Source organism: Chanos chanos, chromosome 3 (assembly GCF_902362185.1).
Source record: "Chanos chanos chromosome 3, fChaCha1.1, whole genome shotgun sequence".
Taxonomy (NCBI): Eukaryota; Metazoa; Chordata; class Actinopteri; order Gonorynchiformes; family Chanidae; genus Chanos; species Chanos chanos.
The window spans coordinates 193902-215000 of NC_044497.1; the positions used below are offsets into that span (position 1 = coordinate 193902).

The window sequence follows — 21099 nt, forward strand, 5'->3', positions numbered from 1 at the left end:
TGTCTGCACACAGTCTTGCCCCTCCCGGCGTTTCTCTGTGTGTGTGTGTGTTTGTGCTTGTGCCCAGTGGAGTGCTAACCCATTTAACATAATAAAATGCTAACCATGCCTCTTCTGTGAGTTTTCTTCAGATGCATTTACACTGTAAACATGAGCGATTTTACACATTTTCCTCTTCCACTCACACACACACCACACACACGCACACACACACACATGCACCACACACACACACACACCACACATACACTCACACACGCACACTTGAACACAAACACACTTTTCTTGTTATTAGCCATTTTCACAGTTCTTATCATAATAAAGACCATAAAAAATTCAGTCCATATTAAAATAGTATATTCCAGTTCAAGAACAGATTTGGGAAAAAACTTTTGTCTGTTTTGTTTGGTAATTTTGTCATGCTCACCTGCACAGAGAGTTTGTCTGTGTACAGAATAGACGTGAGGAAAGTTTGAGGGAAAATTGACTTAATTCCCCCATGAAATTACCTTCTGCCTCACTGCCTGCCTTTCCACACACGCACCACACACACAGACACAGACACATACACACACACACGCACGCATCACACACACACACCACACACACACACGCACACATGCACGCACGCACTTTGTGCATTACAGGCCTTCTCTTCAGGATTCAAACCCACAGCCCTCTGACTCTTTTCCTTTACCACTGAGCCACTACCACTCTGTGTAGGAACAGACCTAGAGACATTTATACAGCCTTCTCCTGGGCCAGACTCTGCAGTAAACCGTGTGTGGTCACTGATTCACAGTACTGAACAAGAATCAGTACCTCCACTTCCATAAGGTCAGACTCACACACTGGTCCATAAGGTCAGACTCACTAACCCTAACACTGGTGAGTGTGTGTGTCTCAGCCCGTGTGCTCATGAATCACAGAGCTAGTGCAGGAAATCATTCAACACACACTGAGGCTAAATGCTTAATTTAATACATATACAACAGATTATAACAAATTTACCTCTAACATGAGAGGTAGACCACATAAGGACTTACATTACAACTTGGCCAGTCCTGTAACCCAAAAAAACTGATACATATTTAATGTTGTCTCTTCAGTAAGTATGTGATTTATTGTATGTATAGTTGTGTGTGTGTAGTTCTGACAGTGCTGTGTTGTGTAGAGTTGTGTGTAGTTCTGACAGTGCTGTGTTGTGTAGAGTTGTGTGTGTAGTTCTGACAGTGCTGTGTTGTAGTTGTGTGTGTAGTTCTGACAGTGGTGTGTTGTAGTTGTGTGTGTAGTTCTGACAGTGCTGTGTTGTGTATAGTCGTGTGTGTAGTTCTGACAGTGCTGTGTTGTGTAGAGTTGTGTGTAGTTCTGACAGTGCTGTGTTGTGTATAGTTGTGTGTGTAGTTCTGACAGTGGTGTGTTGTAGTCGTGTGTGTAGTTCTGACAGTGGTGTGTTGTAGTTGTGTGTGTAGTTCTGACAGTGCTGTGTTGTGTAGAGTTGTGTGTAGTTCTGACAGTGGTGTGTTGTAGTTGTGTGTGTAGTTCTGACAGTGGTGTGTTGTAGTTGTGTGTGTAGTTCTGACAGTGCTGTGTTGTAGTTGTGTGTGTAGTTCTGACAGTGCTGTGTTGTAGTTGTGTGTGTAGTTCTGACAGTGCTGTGTTATGTCTCGTCGTGGGATTGAAGGTAAATGGGTTTAGCCTGTTTCCTGAGTCTCTGCTGAGTTCGTAACTTCCTGCCCTTCTGAGTGGCCAGGCCCATCGGAGGAAGATGAATCTGAGGGAGAGAGGAGAGCGCCAGATATTACCAGGAAAATATTTAAAAATTATATATGTTTTTTATTGATGATAACTTTCAAATCTTACTGGTCTTGGATATGGGTTTCTATAATGCAGCCCTGAAACACAAAACACAGAATGTCAGTGAATTTTTTCTAATCTTTTTTCTAATCTCAAAAACCTGGTGGATTATTGTCTCACCAATATCTATCCTGGCTTCACATTCCTCAATACATTTCCTGATGGACTGTTCATCTGTAATCTGCAAAAACAGAGAGAAAGGGTTCAGATTCGCAAGGACCTTCCTTTGTCCAGTTACCTGACAAAGCACAACACTCACCTCCCACACAGCACAACACTCACCTCCCACACAGCACATCACTCACCTCCCTCACAGCACAACACTCACCTCCCACACAGCACACATCACTCACCTCCCTCACAGCACAACACTCACCTCCCACACAGCACAACACTCACCTCCCTCACAGCACATCACTCACCTCCCACACACCACATCACTCACCTCCCTCACACCACATCACTCACCTCCCTCACAGCACAACACTCACCTCCCACACAGCACATCACTCACCTCCCTCACAGCACAACACTCACCTCCCACACAGCACAACACTCACCTCCCTCACAGCACAACACTCACCTCCCACACAGCACAACACTCACCTCCCACACAGCACACATCACTCACCTCCCACACAGCACAACACTCACCTCCCTCACAGCACAACACTCACCTCCCACACACCACATCACTCACCTCCCTCACACCACATCACTCACCTCCCTCACAGCACAACACTCACCTCCCACACAGCACATCACTCACCTCCCACACAGCACAACACTCACCTCCCACACAGCACACCACTCACCTTCCTCACAGCACAACACTCACCTCCCACACAGCACAATACTCACCTCCCACACACCACATCACTCACCTCCCTCACAGCACAACACTCACCTCCCACACAGCACACATCACTCACCTCCCTCACAGCACAACACTCACCTCCCACACAGCACAACACTCACCTCCCTCACAGCACAACACTCACCTCCCACACAGCACACATCACTCACCTCCCCCACAGCACAACACTCACCTCCCACACAGCACACATCACTCACCTCCCCCACAGCACAACACTCACCTCCCACACAGCACAACACTCACCTCCCTCACAGCACAATACTCACCTCCCACACACCACATCACTCACCTCCCTCACAGCACAACACTCACCTCCCACACAGCACACATCACTCACCTCCCTCACAGCACAACACTCACCTCCCACACAGCACAACACTCACCTCCCTCACACCACAACACTCACCTCCCACACACCACATCACTCACCTCCCACACAGCACATCACTCACCTCCCACACAGCACATCACTCACAGCACATCACTCACCTCCCTCACAGCACAACACTCACCTCCCACACAGCACATCACTCACCTCCCACACAGCACAACACTCACCTCCCTCACAGCACAACACTCACCTCCCACACAGCACACCACTCACCTTCCTCACAGCACAACACTCACCTCCCTCACAGCACACCACTCACCTCCCTCACAGCACAACCCACTCAGCACAATACTCACTTCCCTCACAGCACAACACTCACCTCCCACACAGCACATCACTCACCTCCCACACAGCACAACACTCACCTTCCTCACAGCACAACACTCACCTCCCACACAGCACATCACTCACCTCCCACACAGCACATCACTCACCTCCCACACACCACATCACTCACCTCCCACACAGCACATCACTCACCTCCCTCACAGCACAACACTCACCTTCCTCACAGCACAACACTGACCTCCCTCACAGCACAACACTCACCTTCCTCACAGCACAACACTCACCTCCCACACACCACATCACTCACCTCCCACACAGCACATCACTCACCTCCCACACACCACATCACTCACCTCCCACACAGCACATCACTCACCTCCCACACAGCACATCACTCACCTCCCTCACAGCACATCACTCACCTCCCACACAGCACATCACTCACCTCCCACACAGCACATCACTCACCTCCCTCACAGCACAACACTCACCTCCCACACAGCACATCACTCACCTCCCACACACCACATCACTCACCTCCCACACAGCACATCACTCACCTCCCTCACAGCACAACACTCACCTTCCTCACAGCACAACACTGACCTCCCTCACAGCACAACACTCACCTTCCTCACAGCACAACACTCACCTCCCACACACCACATCACTCACCTCCCACACAGCACATCACTCACCTCCCACACACCACATCACTCACCTCCCACACAGCACATCACTCACCTCCCACACAGCACATCACTCACCTCCCTCACAGCACATCACTCACCTCCCACACAGCACATCACTCACCTCCCACACAGCACATCACTCACCTCCCTCACAGCACAACACTCACCTCCCACACAGCACAACACTCACCTCCCACACAGCACAACACTCACCTCCCACACAGCACATCACTCACCTCCCACACAGCACATCACTCACCTCCCTCACAGCACATCACTCACCTCCCACACAGCACATCACTCACCTCCCTCACAGCACATCACTCACCTCTCTCACAGCACAACACTCACCTCCCACACAGCACAACACTCACCTCCCACACAGCACATCACTCACCTCCCACACACCACATCACTCACCTCCCACACAGCACATCACTCACCTCCCACACAGCACATCACTCACCTCCCTCACAGCACATCACTCACCTTCCACACAGCACATCACTCACCTCCCACACAGCACATCACTCACCTCCCTCACAGCACAACACTCACCTCCCACACAGCACAACACTCACCTCCCACACAGCACAACACTCACCTCCCACACAGCACATCACTCACCTCCCACACAGCACATCACTCACCTCCCTCACAGCACATCACTCACCTCCCACACAGCACATCACTCACCTCCCTCACAGCACATCACTCACCTCTCTCACAGCACAACACTCACCTCCCACACAGCACAACACTCACCTCCCACACACCACATCACTCACCTCCCACACAGCACATCACTCACCTCCCACACAGCACAACACTCACCTCCCACACACCACATCACTCACCTCCCACACAGCACACACCACTCACCTTCCACACAGCACATCACTCAGGAAATCAAAGTCAATCTCCACTCTAAATCAAAGTCCATTCTAATGCCACTTTTCCACTGCATACTACTTTTGGTATCACCTCAGCCGTGGTTCTAAGCAAGCTGAGTAGGTGCCAAAACGTGATGTGAAAACACTCCAGACTACTGATTGGTCAGAGAGTCAGAGGAGTTTCTAGTCTGTGTTTGGGGTAATTTCAGTCACTAGCAAATCAAGCCTGTTAGCTACCGTTAACTCTAGGTTAGTATAAGTTATGGGTAAAAAAAGGATGCTTTCAACGGCTTTTTGGAACAGCGTTTTTTGTTTATATATGAAAAAACGCTTTGACCAGTGGTTTTCATCAGAAAAAGACGTTACGTGTGAACACAGCCTAAACAAACAACAGTGCTATCGTTTCTCCCTCGTCACTCCTAAAAAGTCTCTGGCAACATCACTTACAGCAGCTTATAACGCTGTCCACTGCTAAATTAGGTTACCCACAAAGCTAGCTGAAGTCTTGTTTATCAGTAGAAGACCGCTAACTTTACTGAGCGGTTAAACTATAGCGTTTAACTTATTCTGCCTAAATGAAGTAATGAGAAATGTGTCTGCGACTCACATATCTGTAGTTACAGTCGGTGCATCGGAAATGATTAAACCAGAGGGGGTATGTAAATAAACGTGAGCTGAACAAGTATCTAACATGGCTTGGTAGCCAAAGAAAGCTATTTAGCTTCTTTTTCAAATGTGTAGTATGGAATCCCAAAGTCGCAGGTCCTCGTTACAGACAGTCATGTTGTATGATGACAGGTCCTCGTTACAGACAGTCATGTAATATGATCGCAGGTCCTCGTTACAGACAGTCATGTTGTATGATGACAGGTCCTCGTTACAGACAGTCATGTAGTATGATCGCAGGTCCTCGTTACAGACAGTCATGTAATATGATCGCAGGTCCTCGTTACAGACAGTCATGTTGTATGATGACAGGTCCTCGTTACAGACAGTCATGTAGTATGATCGCAGGTCCTCGTTACAGACAGTCATGTAGTATGATCGCAGGTCCTCGTTACAGACAGTCATGTAGTATGATCGCAGGTCCTCGTTACAGACAGTCATGTTGTATGATCGCAGGTCCTCGTTACAGACAGTCATTTAGTATGATCGCAGGTCCTCGTTACAGACAGTCATGTAGTATGATCCCTAGTCCTCGTTATAGACAGTCATGTACTATGATGACAGCACAACAGTTTCTTACAGCGCCTCCAGCTACATCGAGTGGGTACTAAGTGCAGTGGAAAACCAACGAGGAACCAGGTATCAAACTGCGAACAGAGTCGAGTCGAGTCGAGCTGGTACCATGCAGTGGAAAAGCACCTTAAGGTAACATCCAGAGGGCTGTACTACAAAGCGAAGTAACTGGCTTATCCAGGTAACTTCTGGTTAAGTTAACTCAGAGTAAGTAGTAAACCCCCTCATAGAGGAGCCCTACGGCTGCATTCTCCTAACAAAAAAAGCTGTAGGTTTCTTCTATTAGGAGATTTACTACTTAATCTGAGTTAACGAGAAGTTACCTGGATAACCCAGTTACCTCCCTGGATAGTACAGCCCTCTGATCACTGACAAACAGAATTGACCCTATGGAGGATATCACTGCCAACACCTGGCATCATTTAGAGAAGCTTCACATAGCGTCACTTCGTCTAAAACAACTTTCAGCCTGTTGGCTAAAACAACCCCCCAAAATGTTGACAGAATTCTGCTGGGAGTCATCTATTCTCAGATACAAAATGAGCGTCGCGCTGTAAACTGCAACTGCCACCACTGTACAGTTCAGAATGAAAAGCCATCATCAGGTCCTCTACCTCTGTCTCCTCTACTGCTGTCTCCCCTGTCTCCTCTACCTCTGTCTCCTCTACCTCTGTCTCCTCTACCTCTGTCTCCTCTACTGCTGTCTCCCCTGTCTCCTCTACCTCTGTCTCCTCTACCTCTGTCTCCTCTACCTCTGTCTCCTCTACCGCTGTCTCCTCTGCCTCTGTCTCCTCTACCGCTGTCTCCCCTGTCTCCTCTACCGCTGTCTCCTCTACCGCTGTCTCCTCTACCGCTGTCTCCTCTGCCTCTGTCTCCTCTACCGCTGTCTCCCCTGCCTCTGTCTCCTCTACCTCTGTCTCCTCTACCTCTGTCTCCTCTACCGCTGTCTCCCCTGTCTCCTCTACCTCTGTCTCCTCTACCTCTGTCTCCTCTACCTCTGTCTCCTCTACTGCTGTCTCCCCTGTCTCCTCTACCTCTGTCTCCTCTACCTCTGTCTCCTCTACCTCTGTCTCCTCTGCCCCTGTCTCCTCTACCTCTGTCTCCTCTACCTCTGTCTCCTATGCCCCTGTCTCCTCTACCTCTGTCTCCTCTACCTCTGTCTCCTCTACCTCTGTCTCCTCTACCTCTGTCTCCTCTACCTCTGTCTCCTCTGCCCCTGTCTCCTCTACCTCTGTCTCCTCTACCTCTGTCTCCTCTACTGCTGTCTCCCCTGTCTCCTCTACCTCTGTCTCCTCTACCTCTGTCTCCTCTACCTCTGTCTCCTCTGCCCCTGTCTCCTCTACCTCTGTCTCCTCTACCTCTGTCTCCTCTACCTCTGTCTCCTCTACCTCTGTCTTCTCTACCGCTGTCTCCTCTACCGCTGTCTCCCCTGTCTCCTCTACCTCTGTCTCCTCTACCTCTGTCTCCTCTACCTCTGTCTCCTCTACCTCTGTCTCCTCTACCTCTGTCTCCTCTACCGCTGTCTCCCCTGTCTCCTCTACCTCTGTCTCCTCTACCTCTGTCTCCTCTACCTCTGTCTCCTCTACTGCTGTCTCCCCTGTCTCCTCTACCTCTGTCTCCTCTACCTCTGTCTCCTCTACCTCTGTCTCCTCTGCCCCTGTCTCCTCTACCTCTGTCTCCTCTACCTCTGTCTCCTCTGCCCCTGTCTCCTCTACCTCTGTCTCCTCTACCTCTGTCTCCTCTACCTCTGTCTCCTCTACCTCTGTCTCCTCTGCCCCTGTCTCCTCTACCTCTGTCTCCTCTACCTCTGTCTCCTCTACCTCTGTCTCCTCTACTGCTGTCTCCCCTGTCTCCTCTACCTCTGTCTCCTCTACCTCTGTCTCCTCTACCTCTGTCTCCTCTGCCCCTGTCTCCTCTACCTCTGTCTCCTCTACCTCTGTCTCCTCTACCTCTGTCTCCTCTACCGCTGTCTCCTCTGCCTCTGTCTCCTCTACCGCTGTCTCCCCTGTCTCCTCTACCACTGTCTCCTCTACCGCTGTCTCCTCTACCGCTGTCTCCTCTGCCTCTGTCTCCTCTACCGCTGTCTCCCCTGCCTCTGTCTCCTCTACCTCTGTCTCCTCTACCGCTGTCTCCTCTACCTCTGTCTCCCCTGTCTCCTCTTCCTCTGTCTCCTCTACCGCTGTCTCCCCTGTCTCCTCTTCCTCTGTCTCCTCTACCTCTGTCTCCTCTACCTCTGTCTCCTCTACCGCTGTCTCCCCTGTCTCCTCTACCTCTGTCTCCTCTACCTCTGTCTCCTCTACCGCTGTCTCCTCTACCGCTGTCTCCCCTGTCTCCTCTACCTCTGTCTCCTCTACCGCTGTCTCCCCTGTCTCCTCTTCCTCTGTCTCCTCTACCGCTGTCTCCCCTGTCTCTGTCTCCTTTACTTCTGTCTCCTCTACCTCTGTCTCCCCTGTCTCCTCTTCCTCTGTCTCCCCTGTCTCTGTCTCCCCTGTCTCCTCTACCTCTGTCTCCCCTGTCTCTGTCTCCTCTACCGCTGTCTCCCCTGTCTCTGTCCCCTTTACTTCTGTCTCCTCTACCTCTGTCTCCTCTACCTCTGTCTCCTTTACTTCTGTCTCCTCTGTCTCCTGTGCAGTTTTGTGTTGTGTTCTGAGTTGTGTTGTGTTGTGTTCTGGGTCGTGTTGTGTTGCACTCTGGGTCGTGTTTGTGTTGTGTTGCGCTCTGGATCATGTTCGTGTTGTGTTGCGCTCTGGGTCAAGTTCGTGTTGTGTTGCACTCTGGGTCGTGTTTGTGTTGTGTTGTGTTGCGCTCTGGGTCATGTTCGTGTTGTGTTGCGCTCTGGGTCGTGTTCATGTTGTGTTCTGGGTCATGTTCATGTTGTGTTCTGGGTCGTGTTGGTGTTGTGTTCTGGGTTGTGTTCGGGTTGTGTTCTGGGTCGTGTTGGTGTTGTGTTGCACTCTGGGTCGTGTTCCTGTTGTGTTCGTGTCTTCAATGAATTCAAAGTTTCAAAAAACAATTGAAGTCTTGAAGAGTCTGATGCAGTATAAGTTTATTGCTACCACTTGAGAGCAGCTTACAACAAACTGAGTCAGGTCCCGGGAGTTGACTGACTAACTGGCGCACATCACCTATAGTTGTACCAAAATCATATCAAAGATTATCCAGTGATAGTCAGGACAGTCATCAGAGGAAAAGAAGGTGGGAAGTCCTATCTTGCTGGACACCATCGTTTCCTAATGATGTAGTCAGAAATTGACACCTTTGACCCAGTTCAAAAATAATTGAGGACATTGTCTTACATTGGCACCTGGATTGATAAATGATCAAAGGTGAATACAAGGAGTTGTGCCTAACACCTATGATGTTAAAATACAAAAATTAATGAGAGCGCGTTAGAGAATACAAGGAATAAATGAAGACGGTGTTTCATGCTGTCGCGTATGATAAAGGATGAAAGGGCATCGAGAGAATAAATTTAAACATCATTATACTCTTAATTTACATCTGCTTGGTCTCAACCAAGAATAAATGAGAGCGCTGTTACATCATATCTTAATGCCCTTGGCTATAATTCAAAACAGTCAGTCTCACATTCTCCACACTACATCACATTCTCCAGCAATGCCAGATCTGTATTGCTAATGCGTAAATATTTTACGGCACAAAAGACGTGTAGTGTTTTCATTGAAAGACGGAGCGTTACCCTGTACTTCTAATAATGTTAGTAAAGTACTGTGTTGTTCTGCAAAGATTCACTACTGGAGTAAGCTCTTCATGCACTTTGCTACAAACCTAACTGTTTATCAGCGAGAACAGACAGTTCACTCGAGGTTTTCAAACTCTGCCACATGAAATGTGTTTATAAATGAAATACCTATTTACCACCTCACTACAAAGAAATTGATTCATCTTAAGGCGTTGCAAGATTAAACTTTTCTGGGTGCTAACATATTGAACTGCGTGTGTTTTGCTACTTGCTATAAACGCCACATTTTATAACGAAATGCACTAGTTTTTTACTGTCATTGAACTGGCCCTTTAAGAACCTTGCTGGCAATGCAAGGGGCGGAGCTTCTGGGGCAGCAAGTACAGGAAAAGGATATCCTGGTTTTCTGTGAGAGAGGAGAGAAGAAGGAGAGAGGAGGCCCAAAGAAAAAAAAAGATGATGGTGTGAGAGTGGAGGAAAAGTGGTGTGTTTGGGAGAGAACACACAAGATCTCAAAGCCATGCACTTATCCCAATAAATATCCCGATAAGTTTTCCCAGTGCACTGGGAGAAAGAGAAGATGAACCAGCTGCACCTCACTGACAGGTGCAGGCCTCATTTCCAAGTTTCTCCAAGATGATCTGAGGAAACCTCGATGTTTTAGATCCTCTTGAACTTGGCTTTCTCAACAGGGCTGCAATTCTTTGTCAGGGGCTTATTGGGATAATTATCAAGATAATTATCGGGATAATTATGTGTTTTTTGTTTTATTTTTTTGTTTGGTTGGTTTTTTTTAGGATAATCATTTTGTTTTGGTTGTTTGCACTTTGGACTGACCGGGGATGTAAATATTATATATATATTGCTTGTTTGTTGGTATTGTTTGTGCTTGTTTGTTGGTATTGTTTGCGTGGGTTGGTTTGTGTTTGTTTTTCATCATTGCTATTCACCAGTTGCACAATAGAGTTTGTTGGGGAGATAAAAATGGTCTGTTTGTGGTTTATGGTTTGCCTAAACAGGAACAGTGTATTACCCCGAACAGTAAGTGTAACGCTCAACTGTTAAGAGAGTCGCGGGATTGTTACAAACCAGCAAAGCATTCTGGCTTCGCCCATGTAGCGCTCTCAACCTTTACAGGCAACTTTTATCTTCTTTCAACACTAAAGGGTTTTTTACAAGATAATTATTATTAACACATTCAGTATTTTTACTGAGCCATCATATTTCCAGAATTTTATACTTTACTAGATATTCAAACTATACCGTAAATTGTAAGTAGTAATTGGGGAATTAGTAAACTTTTAATATTAATAAAGTTGTCTGTGATGTGATAACTGTGTCCATTCTTACATTACAATGAACACACACTGGAATTGATTTCTTGCACTTTTTTAATTATATATGATACAGCACAAAGTACATATGTAATGTGAAACAGTTTCTTTGGGTTTTCCCAATATACTATGATATGTACTGTTATCATCCGTGATATGTACTGTTATGATCCGTGATATAAATACTGCCCAACCCTACATGTTCGTGTTGTGTTGTGTTGTGTGGTGTTGTGCTGTGCTGTGCTGTGCTGTGTGGTGCTGTGCGGTGTTGTGTGGTGCTGTGTGGTGTGGTGCTGTGTTGTGCTGTGGTGGTGTTGTGTTGTGCTGTGTGGTGTTGTGTTGTGTTGTGTTGTGCTGTGTGGTGCTGTGTTGTGTTGTGCTGTGTGGTGTTGTGCTGTGTTGGTGTTGTGTTGTGCTGTGTGGTGTTGTGCTGTGCGGTGTGGTGTTGTGCTGTGTTGTGCTGTGGTGGTGTTGTGTTGTGTTGTGCTGTGTGGTGCTGTGCGGTGCTGTGCTGTGTGGTGCTGTGTCGTGTTCTGTTGTGCTGTGTTTTGCTGTGTTTGAGTTGTGTTCCGAGTCATGTTCGTGTGGTGCTGTGCTGTGTGGTGCTGTGCTGTGCTGTGTTGTGCTGTGGTGGTGTTGTGTTGTGCTGTGTGGTGTTGTGTTGTGTTGTGCTGTGCTGTGTGGTGCTGTGTTGTGTTGTGCTGTGTGGTGTTGTGCTGTGCGGTGTTGTGCTGTGCGGTGTGGTGTTGTGCTGTGCTGTGTGGTGTTGTGTGGTGTTGTGTTGGTGCTGTGTTGGTGTTGTGTGGTGTTGTGTTGGTGTTGTGTTGTGTTGGTGTTGTGTGGTGTTGTGTTGGTGTTGTGTTGTGTTGTGGTGGTGTTGTGCTGTGTTGTGTTGGTGTTGTGTTGTGTTGGTGTTGTGTTGTGTTGGTGTTGGTGTTGTTTGACTTATTCTAATTAAAAGGAGCTGCTTGTCTCTTACGGCCCCCTGCAGGCCACAGCATCAGTAGCACTTTTCTCTCTGTGTCCACAACATCCTGCACCAGTACACAAACAGCAAAAACAAAAGTGAAACTAAAGCAAAGTGAACAGTCTTCAGTCTGGCAGGCACTGATACAGTATTCCCAAACCTGAACCTGGGAAGACCTTTCCATAGTCTGCCACCAGCCCCTGACTTCACAACACTAGGAAAGCCTAACAGTTAATCCACCGCTGTGAAAGTGGCAAGTCTCTCGACAGCAGAGAGTAAAGGGATAAGAATAAACTTATAATAATAATAATAAGAAACTTCCACGACAGATACATTTCAGACAAGTTACCACAACAATCATGCAGTTCCACTCACACACTCAACTTCCCTCGAGCATGATGGAGAGAGAGAGTGGAGAGACAGCATGATGGAGAGAGAGAGAGAGTGGAGAGACAGCATGATGGAGAGAGAGAGAGAGTGGAGAGACAGCATGATGGAGAGAGAGAGAGAGTGGAGAGACAGTAGGATGGAGAGAGAGAGAGTGGAGAGACAGCATGATGGAGAGAGAGAGAGAGTGGAGAGACAGCATGATGGAGAGAGAGAGAGAGTGGAGAGACAGTAGGATGGAGAGAGAGAGAGTGGGGAGACAGCATGATGGAGAGAGAGAGAGTGGAGAGACAGCATGATGGAGAGAGAGAGAGAGAGCGGAGAGACAGCATGATGGAGAGAAAGAGAGCGGAGAGACAGCATGATGGAGAGAGAGAGAGGAGAGACAGCATGATGGAGAGAGAGAGAGAGAGAGAGAGAGTGGAGAGACAGTAGGATGGAGAGAGAGAGAGAGAGTGGAGAGACAGCATGATGGAGAGAGAGAGAGAGAGAGTGGAGAGACAGTAGGATGGAGAGAGAGAGAGAGAGTGGAGAGACAGTAGGATGGAGAGAGAGAGAGTGGAGAGACAGCATGATGGAGAGAGAGAGAGAGTGGAGAGACAGCATGATGGAGAGAGAGAGAGCGGAGAGACAGCATGATGGAGAGAGAGAGAGGAGAGACAGCATGATGGAGAGAGAGAGAGAGAGAGTGGAGAGACAGTAGGATGGAGAGAGAGAGAGAGAGTGGAGAGACAGCATGATGGAGAGAGAGAGAGAGAGTGGAGAGACAGCAGGATGGAGAGAGAGAGAGAGAGAGTGGAGAGACAGCATGATGGAGAGAGAGAGAGAGTGGAGAGACAGTAGGATGGAGAGAGAGAGCGGAATGTTCTCAGAATTATCACGGTAATTTTCAGTCATTTTGGACACTCTGATTTAGCAATAACACAGTGTACATGCTGATACCAGAAAAGCAAAACTAAACAGGATTGGAGAGCGTCTGAGTGCACACAATCAAACACACACAGAAAGAGAGAGAGAGACAGAGCTGCATGGATAGGGTTTGTATTTATGAGTGTACAGAGAGAGAGAGAAACAGAGCTGCATGGATAGGGTTTGTATTTATGAGTGTACAGAGAGATAGAGAGACAGAGCTGCATGGATAGGGTTTGTATTTATGAGTGTACAGAGAGAGAGAGAGACAGAGCTGCATGGATAGGGTTTGTATTTATGAGTGTACAGAGAGAGAGAGAGACAGAGCTGCATGGATAGGGTTTGTATTTATGAGTGTACAGAGAGAGAGAGAGACAGAGCTGCATGGATAGGGTTTGTATTTATGAGTGTACAGAGAGAGAGAGAAACAGAGCTGCGTGGATAGGGTTTGTATTTATGAGTGTACAGAGAGATAGAGAGACAGAGCTGCATGGATAGGGTTTGTATTTATGAGTGTACAGAGAGAGAGAGAGACAGAGCTGCGTGGATAGGGTTTGTATTTATGAGTGTACAGAGAGAGAGAGAGACAGAGCTGCATGGATAGGGTTTGTATTTATGAGTGTACAGAGAGAGAGAGAGAGACAGAGCTGCATGGATAGGGTTTGTATTTATGAGTGTACAGAGAGAGACAGAGAGACAGAGCTGCATGGATAGGGTTTGTATTTATGAGTGTACAGAGAGACAGAGAGACAGAGCTGCATGGATAGGGTTTGTATTTATGAGTGTACAGAGAGAGAGAGAGACAGAGCTGCATGGATAGGGTTTGTATTTATGAGTGTACAGAGAGAGAGACAGAGAGAATAAGGTGTGGTTGGATAATGCTGAACTGTTCGGTGGTTCTCTGTGTGGTCAGTACCTGTTGGTTCTGTCTGAAGAGCGTACGAGCCTCCTGTGTGATGTAATGTTTCTCTGTCTGGGTGTCATGAGGCAGCATGGAGTGAGCCTGCCAACCACGCGCAATCCGCAGAACTCTCCGGTACAGAGACAACACCTCTGCACGCGTGCCTGCCGACATCACTGGCACCTGCCCAACAGATTCACACATGCGCAGACACACACACACACACACACACACACACACACACACACTAATGGTGTTCATACCATTCATACCCTTAGACTGTTTATACAGTTTGAAGCAGTTTAAAGTGTAAACACTGTAAATTCTCAAATAACACCAGGTCTCAAAGAAATGCTCAGGTGGTAAATTCATCATATTTCCACAGCATTATTTACATCAGTGCAACAACATACAGTAATTATGTTCACCACTCTGATACTATTAGTTTCACTCTTTAACAGAAACACCATATCGATAGTGTTCTTATTTCCACAGCATTATTCACATCAGTACAACAACATACAGTAATTATGCTCCCTCAGTACAACAACATGCAGTAATTATGCTCACCACTCTGATGCTGGTCACTGTAGGACTATGTGTGTTAATAGCCCATTATTAGTATTCAGGGACATCACTGCCAAAAGCCTCTCCTTCCTATGCCCTATGTGTTATTTCATTATTTCTATGTGTTATTTCATATGCCAGCATGTCTTAACAGTACTTAGAGAAAGTCATGGAGGGGAAAAATGTCTAATTTTAGATGGTGTAGGTACAGTAGGGACATGTCAACCAGTGAGCTGGAAACAGAGGAACAGATTTGACCTTTAACCTTGTGAGATGTCCCTTTGCGTACAGGTAGCATAGCGGTATATCTGCCATGCTCTAATTAAAACATTTGTTACCGTGATACAGTGTGTTATTGTTTTATAATTTGAGGACCAATACATTTCTATGTGATATGGAATTTTTGATTGTTTTGTGTGACTTTTTTTCCATCGTTTATCTCGTAGATATTACCATAAGTTGTTTTGGGGTTTTTTTGCCTGCTGTTATCATCAACACCATATAATCAGACACAAACTACCTGTAGTAGACCCAGCACATTATAGGCTATATTCAAGTAGTAGGTACACCTGTAAATCCTTATGGAATAAATTAGAAATTAAATATTACTACAGTATTACAAACTGCACCACTCAAAATCATCAATAATAGCCTGTCTCAGATAAAGGCCTGGTTCTCTCTTCAGGTGAGGTAAATGAATGCCCTGGCTGCTATTTGAGAATTTACGGTAATTACATAATTATTAAATAAATACAGTTTGAAGCAGAAATAATTAAAAACCTAGTGCACTTTTTGAATTCAAATAAATTAAATCATTTTGCTTCTAAATGTCTCCTCGTTTCCCTTCATTAAGGAATAACACATTATTCGTGTTTAAATACAAACATTATTTGTGTTTAAATACAAACATTATCTGTTTTCATTACTGAAGTTCTTCGTGCACTTCGACATGTCCTCCTAGGGAAGAAAGTGAGCGTCAAGCCCCGGGAGAGAAACTTCATCTGTACCAAAGAACACGTATGACACAGCAAACTGAAGGATATTACCTGCCATTACTCACTGACCTCTGAACTTACTCTTTAACTCCACCCTTTGACCAACACACAGGAAAACACTTTCTGTGCCTTTGGCCGATCACACATTTTATACTGGTGGTTCTTCACACACTTGTGTTTAATACAGAGTGGACTAAAATAAACATCCTGTTAACTACAACACACAAATTTTCACTATTGGTCAACTACAAGACACATGTACACAAGTCTATATCTAGCCTGTCTACGACGTAGATGAATCTCAATTAGTGCTTAAAATGAGATCTTTAACATAATTAATAAAATGCAGAGGACAAATTCACTGCTCGCTGTTCACAGTGTGTGTGTGCAATCACTGAAACTTAATAATCGCTGAGACAGACTCTGAGTTGAATCTCTAGCCAGAATGAGAGAACAGCGCCCCCTCATGGCCTTTACTCTGCGTGCCTCTACGCCGTAGAAGCAATGATGTACAGTGTATCTCTGTTAGGGGCGGGGCTGTCACACATCACTCTTTAAGTGTAGGTGTGGGTGTGGCTTCATACTCACTAGTCATTCAGTCAGGGTTGTTCGCAAGGTTGACACAAACTCATACCTCACAAATCCACACCAATCCTCCAGGAATGACTGTGGACAACCTTTGCTTAAGGCATATGTGTTATGTAGACGTTTTCCTAGCGAGTCACATGTAATTATCGAAACCACTTGAATGTTTGCAGTGTGGAAGAAAATATTGTAGTCATCTATGAGGGCTTCTTCCCCAGGCTCATTACTCAAAAACAAAATGATAACTGTGGCTATGCTGGTAAATTAGCGCTACTTCATTCAAACGAGTTAAAACTGGTCTTAGGGTAACGGAATGGACAGAATCGCATCAAATCTTTTGAAGCAGTTCCATGTTTGTAGCCAATAACATGCGTGGTTTTGGACTGAGATGGAATATGTACGAGTCTGTTCTCATAGATCCACACTAGAGGGCGCTGAGAACCAACTGTTTAGTTATCGCTTTGCATTAACCAACATTCTGGTCACGGCAGAAACGCAGACTACTAACGACATTTTAATGGTGTGTTACAGCTTGTAGTATTTAATATAAAGTCGTCTCGCCTCATATCTGCCCCTTAAATTTATATTATAAATGTGTTTAATTTTTGAAGGGAGACGGCGGCTTCAAAGTATGAATAATTCCATCATCACTTAATTTCATAATAGATTATGAGCTGTGTCAGAAACGCCCAACATACAGTTGGTAAACGATTATTTATTAACTTCTCTTAAAATACTGGTTATAATTTCCAGCAGAAATTCACGCGGCATCAAGTAGGTTATGTCGTAACACGTTTTGCAAAGACATCAGAACATTCGATTGCACGGTACCTCTTCGTTACAGCATTGTATCGTCATGCTTTCACATTATGGCTACTCTGTCGGCATGGTAAACTGTAAAATGATAATTGGACTGACCTACCTGTAATTCCTCTCTCGAGTGTTTCATCAAGAACCTGGCGCAGAGCTAGTGACGACAATAATATGCGCAGTCTACGGTCAAAAACGTCAAAACATGTATATTTGCGCAGTTAAAGGCAAAGGGAACGAAGTTGGACTCTTGAAAAGCATTAACACTGCGTAACATTTACGCATTTTTCATATTTGAACATGCTAAACTCTGTTTATGTGCAATGCGATATTTTAATGGCCTACAATATTGCTAATAATGAAAACAAGACCAACACTGAGGCTTGTGGATATAGACTGTGCAAGAGACGTGATCGAATACATTAAATGCGTAGTGCCATGGTTTAGACTTTTGGAAATGAACCATTTATAAAAAGTGGGCGAGAGCGCCTCTAGCTTTAGTTGTAGTTCTGTTGTTGAAATTGCTGTTTCGCTACAGGAAGTGATGCGGGGAAAATTCCCACAATGTCCACTCAATGACTAAGACGAGAAGAGCTGTACAAAGAAATAGGTTTATCAGTTACAAAATGCGTTTTTACAATATTTAACTGTCACTCGGAGTGAAACAGAATGTATTAATCATAGAAACTGAGTTCCGTTCTCAGAGCAGATTTTGGTCCGGGCTGTCGTTCAAATAAGCTTTAAATGGGTTGGTTAGCATGTTAGCTGTTAAATCCGACAGGGCTGTTTTGTCTGAGGAACTAAATACGCGACAGGAGCGATGCGCAACAAATTCTCAGAAATTCACCGATTCATTTTAGGGGTAAGTCTATAAAGTCCATTAAAGTCCATCAATAATCTGTCAGTAGTGGCAACAACTGACGCAGAGAGTAAAGTTATAACGACTTTTACGTATTCAGCTTAAACCATATCCTTTCGCAAAGTAGCCTAGCTGTGTTGTCGGCTAACTATGAGCTAGTTAGCCTAGTGGGCTATCAGCTAACAGGGAAAGGGAGTGAGTGAGGAGAGAGTCTTTCTAGTTTCTTGTTTAAGTGGCTGTAAAATATGTAACCAGCAAACCAGTTCGGTTATACAACCTTAATGTCATGAGAAAAATTAAAATAAATATTATATACTATGCTGGCTGGCTAGCTTCTCCATCCCAATCTACAATGCTTGTTGCATATCTTTTGTCAGCCTTTCTGTACATCGGAAACTTCTATTGTGCATAGGAGGTGTATCCTCATTGGATTACACGCATACACTTTCGGAATTCTAGTTACTTATTCAAGTTCACTTACAGAGCTGCATGATAAACTTCCCAGCCAGCTACCATTGAGAACTACAGTGTCTGACGTACAATGTATCGATTAACAGAACTCGTGTAAGTGTTTGAGTAATTCCGCCGTTCATCCCTCGCTGCTACTTTTTTTGAGGGATAGTTTTCGAAAAACGCGTTGCCATTAATTAACAAGTAGAGTAACACTAAACGAAGTCGCCCTAGCACCGACAAAGCATCGCCCCGATCATTGATAATTTAGGTACAGTAGTCGGTGTTTGCTGGCGACTCCGTCCTCATAGAGTAGATGTTTCCCCATTTACAATGATTGCGGATTGACCCCGGACACGAATAGTCTCTGTTACACCGGCCAAGAGCTAGTGCCACGGCAGTACGCACAGAACGGACGCAGCAATGAAAACGTGTCACGGTCTCACGTATCCATTGCGGCCGGGCATCTCGGCCGGGTTGTGAATCGTTCCTCAGTTAACGAGCATGTTCCATATGGTGAGGTTAGTCTAAACCACAAAAGCAGTCAGTCTGTACTTTCAAATTTAACAAACAAAAATAGTTTCAGATATAAAGCTGATTCCTCCGATTCACCACTTTCCAATACTTGGAAGTTGAGGTAGCTTGGGCACACGATGCTTTAATGCCTCTGAATGAGTTTAGTCTCTCTCTCCCCCTCCCCCTCGCTCTCTCTCCCTCTAACACTCTCTCTCTCTCTCTGTTTCCAATTGTCTCTCTTTTAATGTTCATGTTTGGGAGGCTTCTGGCTTCTACAATAATCTTACTGTGTTACTGTACTGCCCACTGTGCAAAGCCAACCTGCTGCATCTCAGGTGTCTGAGCATGTACACTTTGCCCCCGTTCTCATTGTTCTCTCTCTCTCTCTAGTGAGGTCACCCCTTGATGGAGTGCCTTCAGATAACACCTCTGTGCTCTGGTCAGATGTTGAGGTGAGTGTGCGCGAGTGTGCCTGGCGTTAATGTGTACAGTGAAGGGAGTGCAGACTAATCATTCAGCTCTGCTGCCTCTCAGACTCAGTGGGAATCAGTGGGACTGGAGGCTGAGAAATGATGTATTAGACTTTTGAATGAAGTAGTCAGTGGAGACAAAGTGGTGAGTGTTTATTTATCAGAGAGGGAAACACTCATCTACAGAGTCACAACTGGACTGTATCGTCCATGCGGCTTGTATGGACTCTGCCTCTCTCATACTGATCTGTGACTGATAATGGCACTGTGACTCTGTTATACTGACCTGTGACTGATAATGGCACTGTGACTCTCTCATACTGATCTGTGACTGATAATGCCACTGTGACTCTGTTATACTGACCTGTGACTGATAATGGCACTGTGACTGATAATGGCACTGTGACTCTCTCATACTGACCTGTGACTGATAATGGCACTGTGACTCTGTCATACTGACCACTGACTGATAATGGCACTGTAACTGTCATACTGACCTGTGACTGATAATGGCACTGTGACTCTCTCATACTGATCTGTGACTGATAATGGCACTGTGACTGATAATGGCACTGTGACTCTCTCATACTGATCTGTGACTGATAATGGCACTGTGACTGATAATGGCACTGTGACTCTCTCATACTGATCTGTGACTGATAATGGCACTGTGACTCTGTTATACTGACCTGTGACTGATAATGGCACTGTGACTGATAATGGCACTGTGACTCTCTCATACTGACCTGTGACTGATAATGGCACTGTGACTCTCTCATACTGACCTGTGACTGATAATGGCACTGTGACTCTGTCATACTGACCACTGACTGATAATGGCACTGTAACTCTGTTATACTGACCTGTGACTGATAATGGCACTGTAACTCTGTCATACTGATCTGTGACTGATAATGGCACTGTGACTCTTTGACTGACTGTGTAGATCTGATGGTATATGTGTGTGAGTGTGTGTGTGTGTGTCTATCTATCTGACTTTGTGTGGGTGGGTGTGTGTGTGTGTGTGTCTGTCTGTCTGTCTGTCTGTCTGTCTTACTGTGTGTGTGTGTGTGTGTGTGTGTGTGTGTGTGTGTGTATCTGACTGTGCGTTGTGTGTGCGTGTGTGTGTGTGTGTTCGTGCGTGTATCTGACTGTGCATCTCTGTGTGTATGAGTGTGTGTGTATCTGTCTATCTGACTGTGTGCATATGTATGTGTGTATCTGACTGTGGGCGGGCGTGTGTGTGTGTGTGTTTGACTGTGTGTGTGTATCTATCTGACTGTGTGCGTGTATCTGACTGTGCGTGTGTGTGTGCATCTGACTGTGTGTGTGTGTGCACACGTGTGTGTGTGTGTGCACACGTGTGCGTGTGTGTATCTGACTGTGCATGTGTATGTGCATGTGTGTAT

General features: G+C 45.9%; 2 protein-coding genes across 2 annotated transcripts in view; one reads left to right on the forward strand and one right to left on the reverse strand.

Moving 5' to 3' along the window:
• Window positions 1-1594: 1594 nt before the first annotated feature.
• Window positions 1595-17528, reverse strand: lyrm1 (LYR motif containing 1). Its single transcript, XM_030769893.1, has 5 exons — window positions 17508-17528; window positions 14454-14621; window positions 1978-2038; window positions 1864-1895; window positions 1595-1774 (listed from the first exon to the last, which is right to left on the reverse strand). Exons 2-5 carry the CDS (start codon window positions 14610-14612, stop codon window positions 1661-1663), a joined length of 366 nt encoding a protein of 121 aa, XP_030625753.1. The 5' UTR covers window positions 14613-14621; window positions 17508-17528; the 3' UTR covers window positions 1595-1660.
• Window positions 17529-17992: 464 nt separating this feature from the next.
• Window positions 17993-21099, forward strand: part of dcun1d3 (defective in cullin neddylation 1 domain containing 3) — a 5811-nt gene continuing 2704 nt past the window's right edge. The window contains exons 1-2 of the mRNA XM_030769118.1: window positions 17993-18257; window positions 19611-19672. The gene's annotated coding sequence lies outside the window, so the exon portion shown is untranslated. The remainder of the gene's footprint in view (window positions 18258-19610; window positions 19673-21099) is intronic.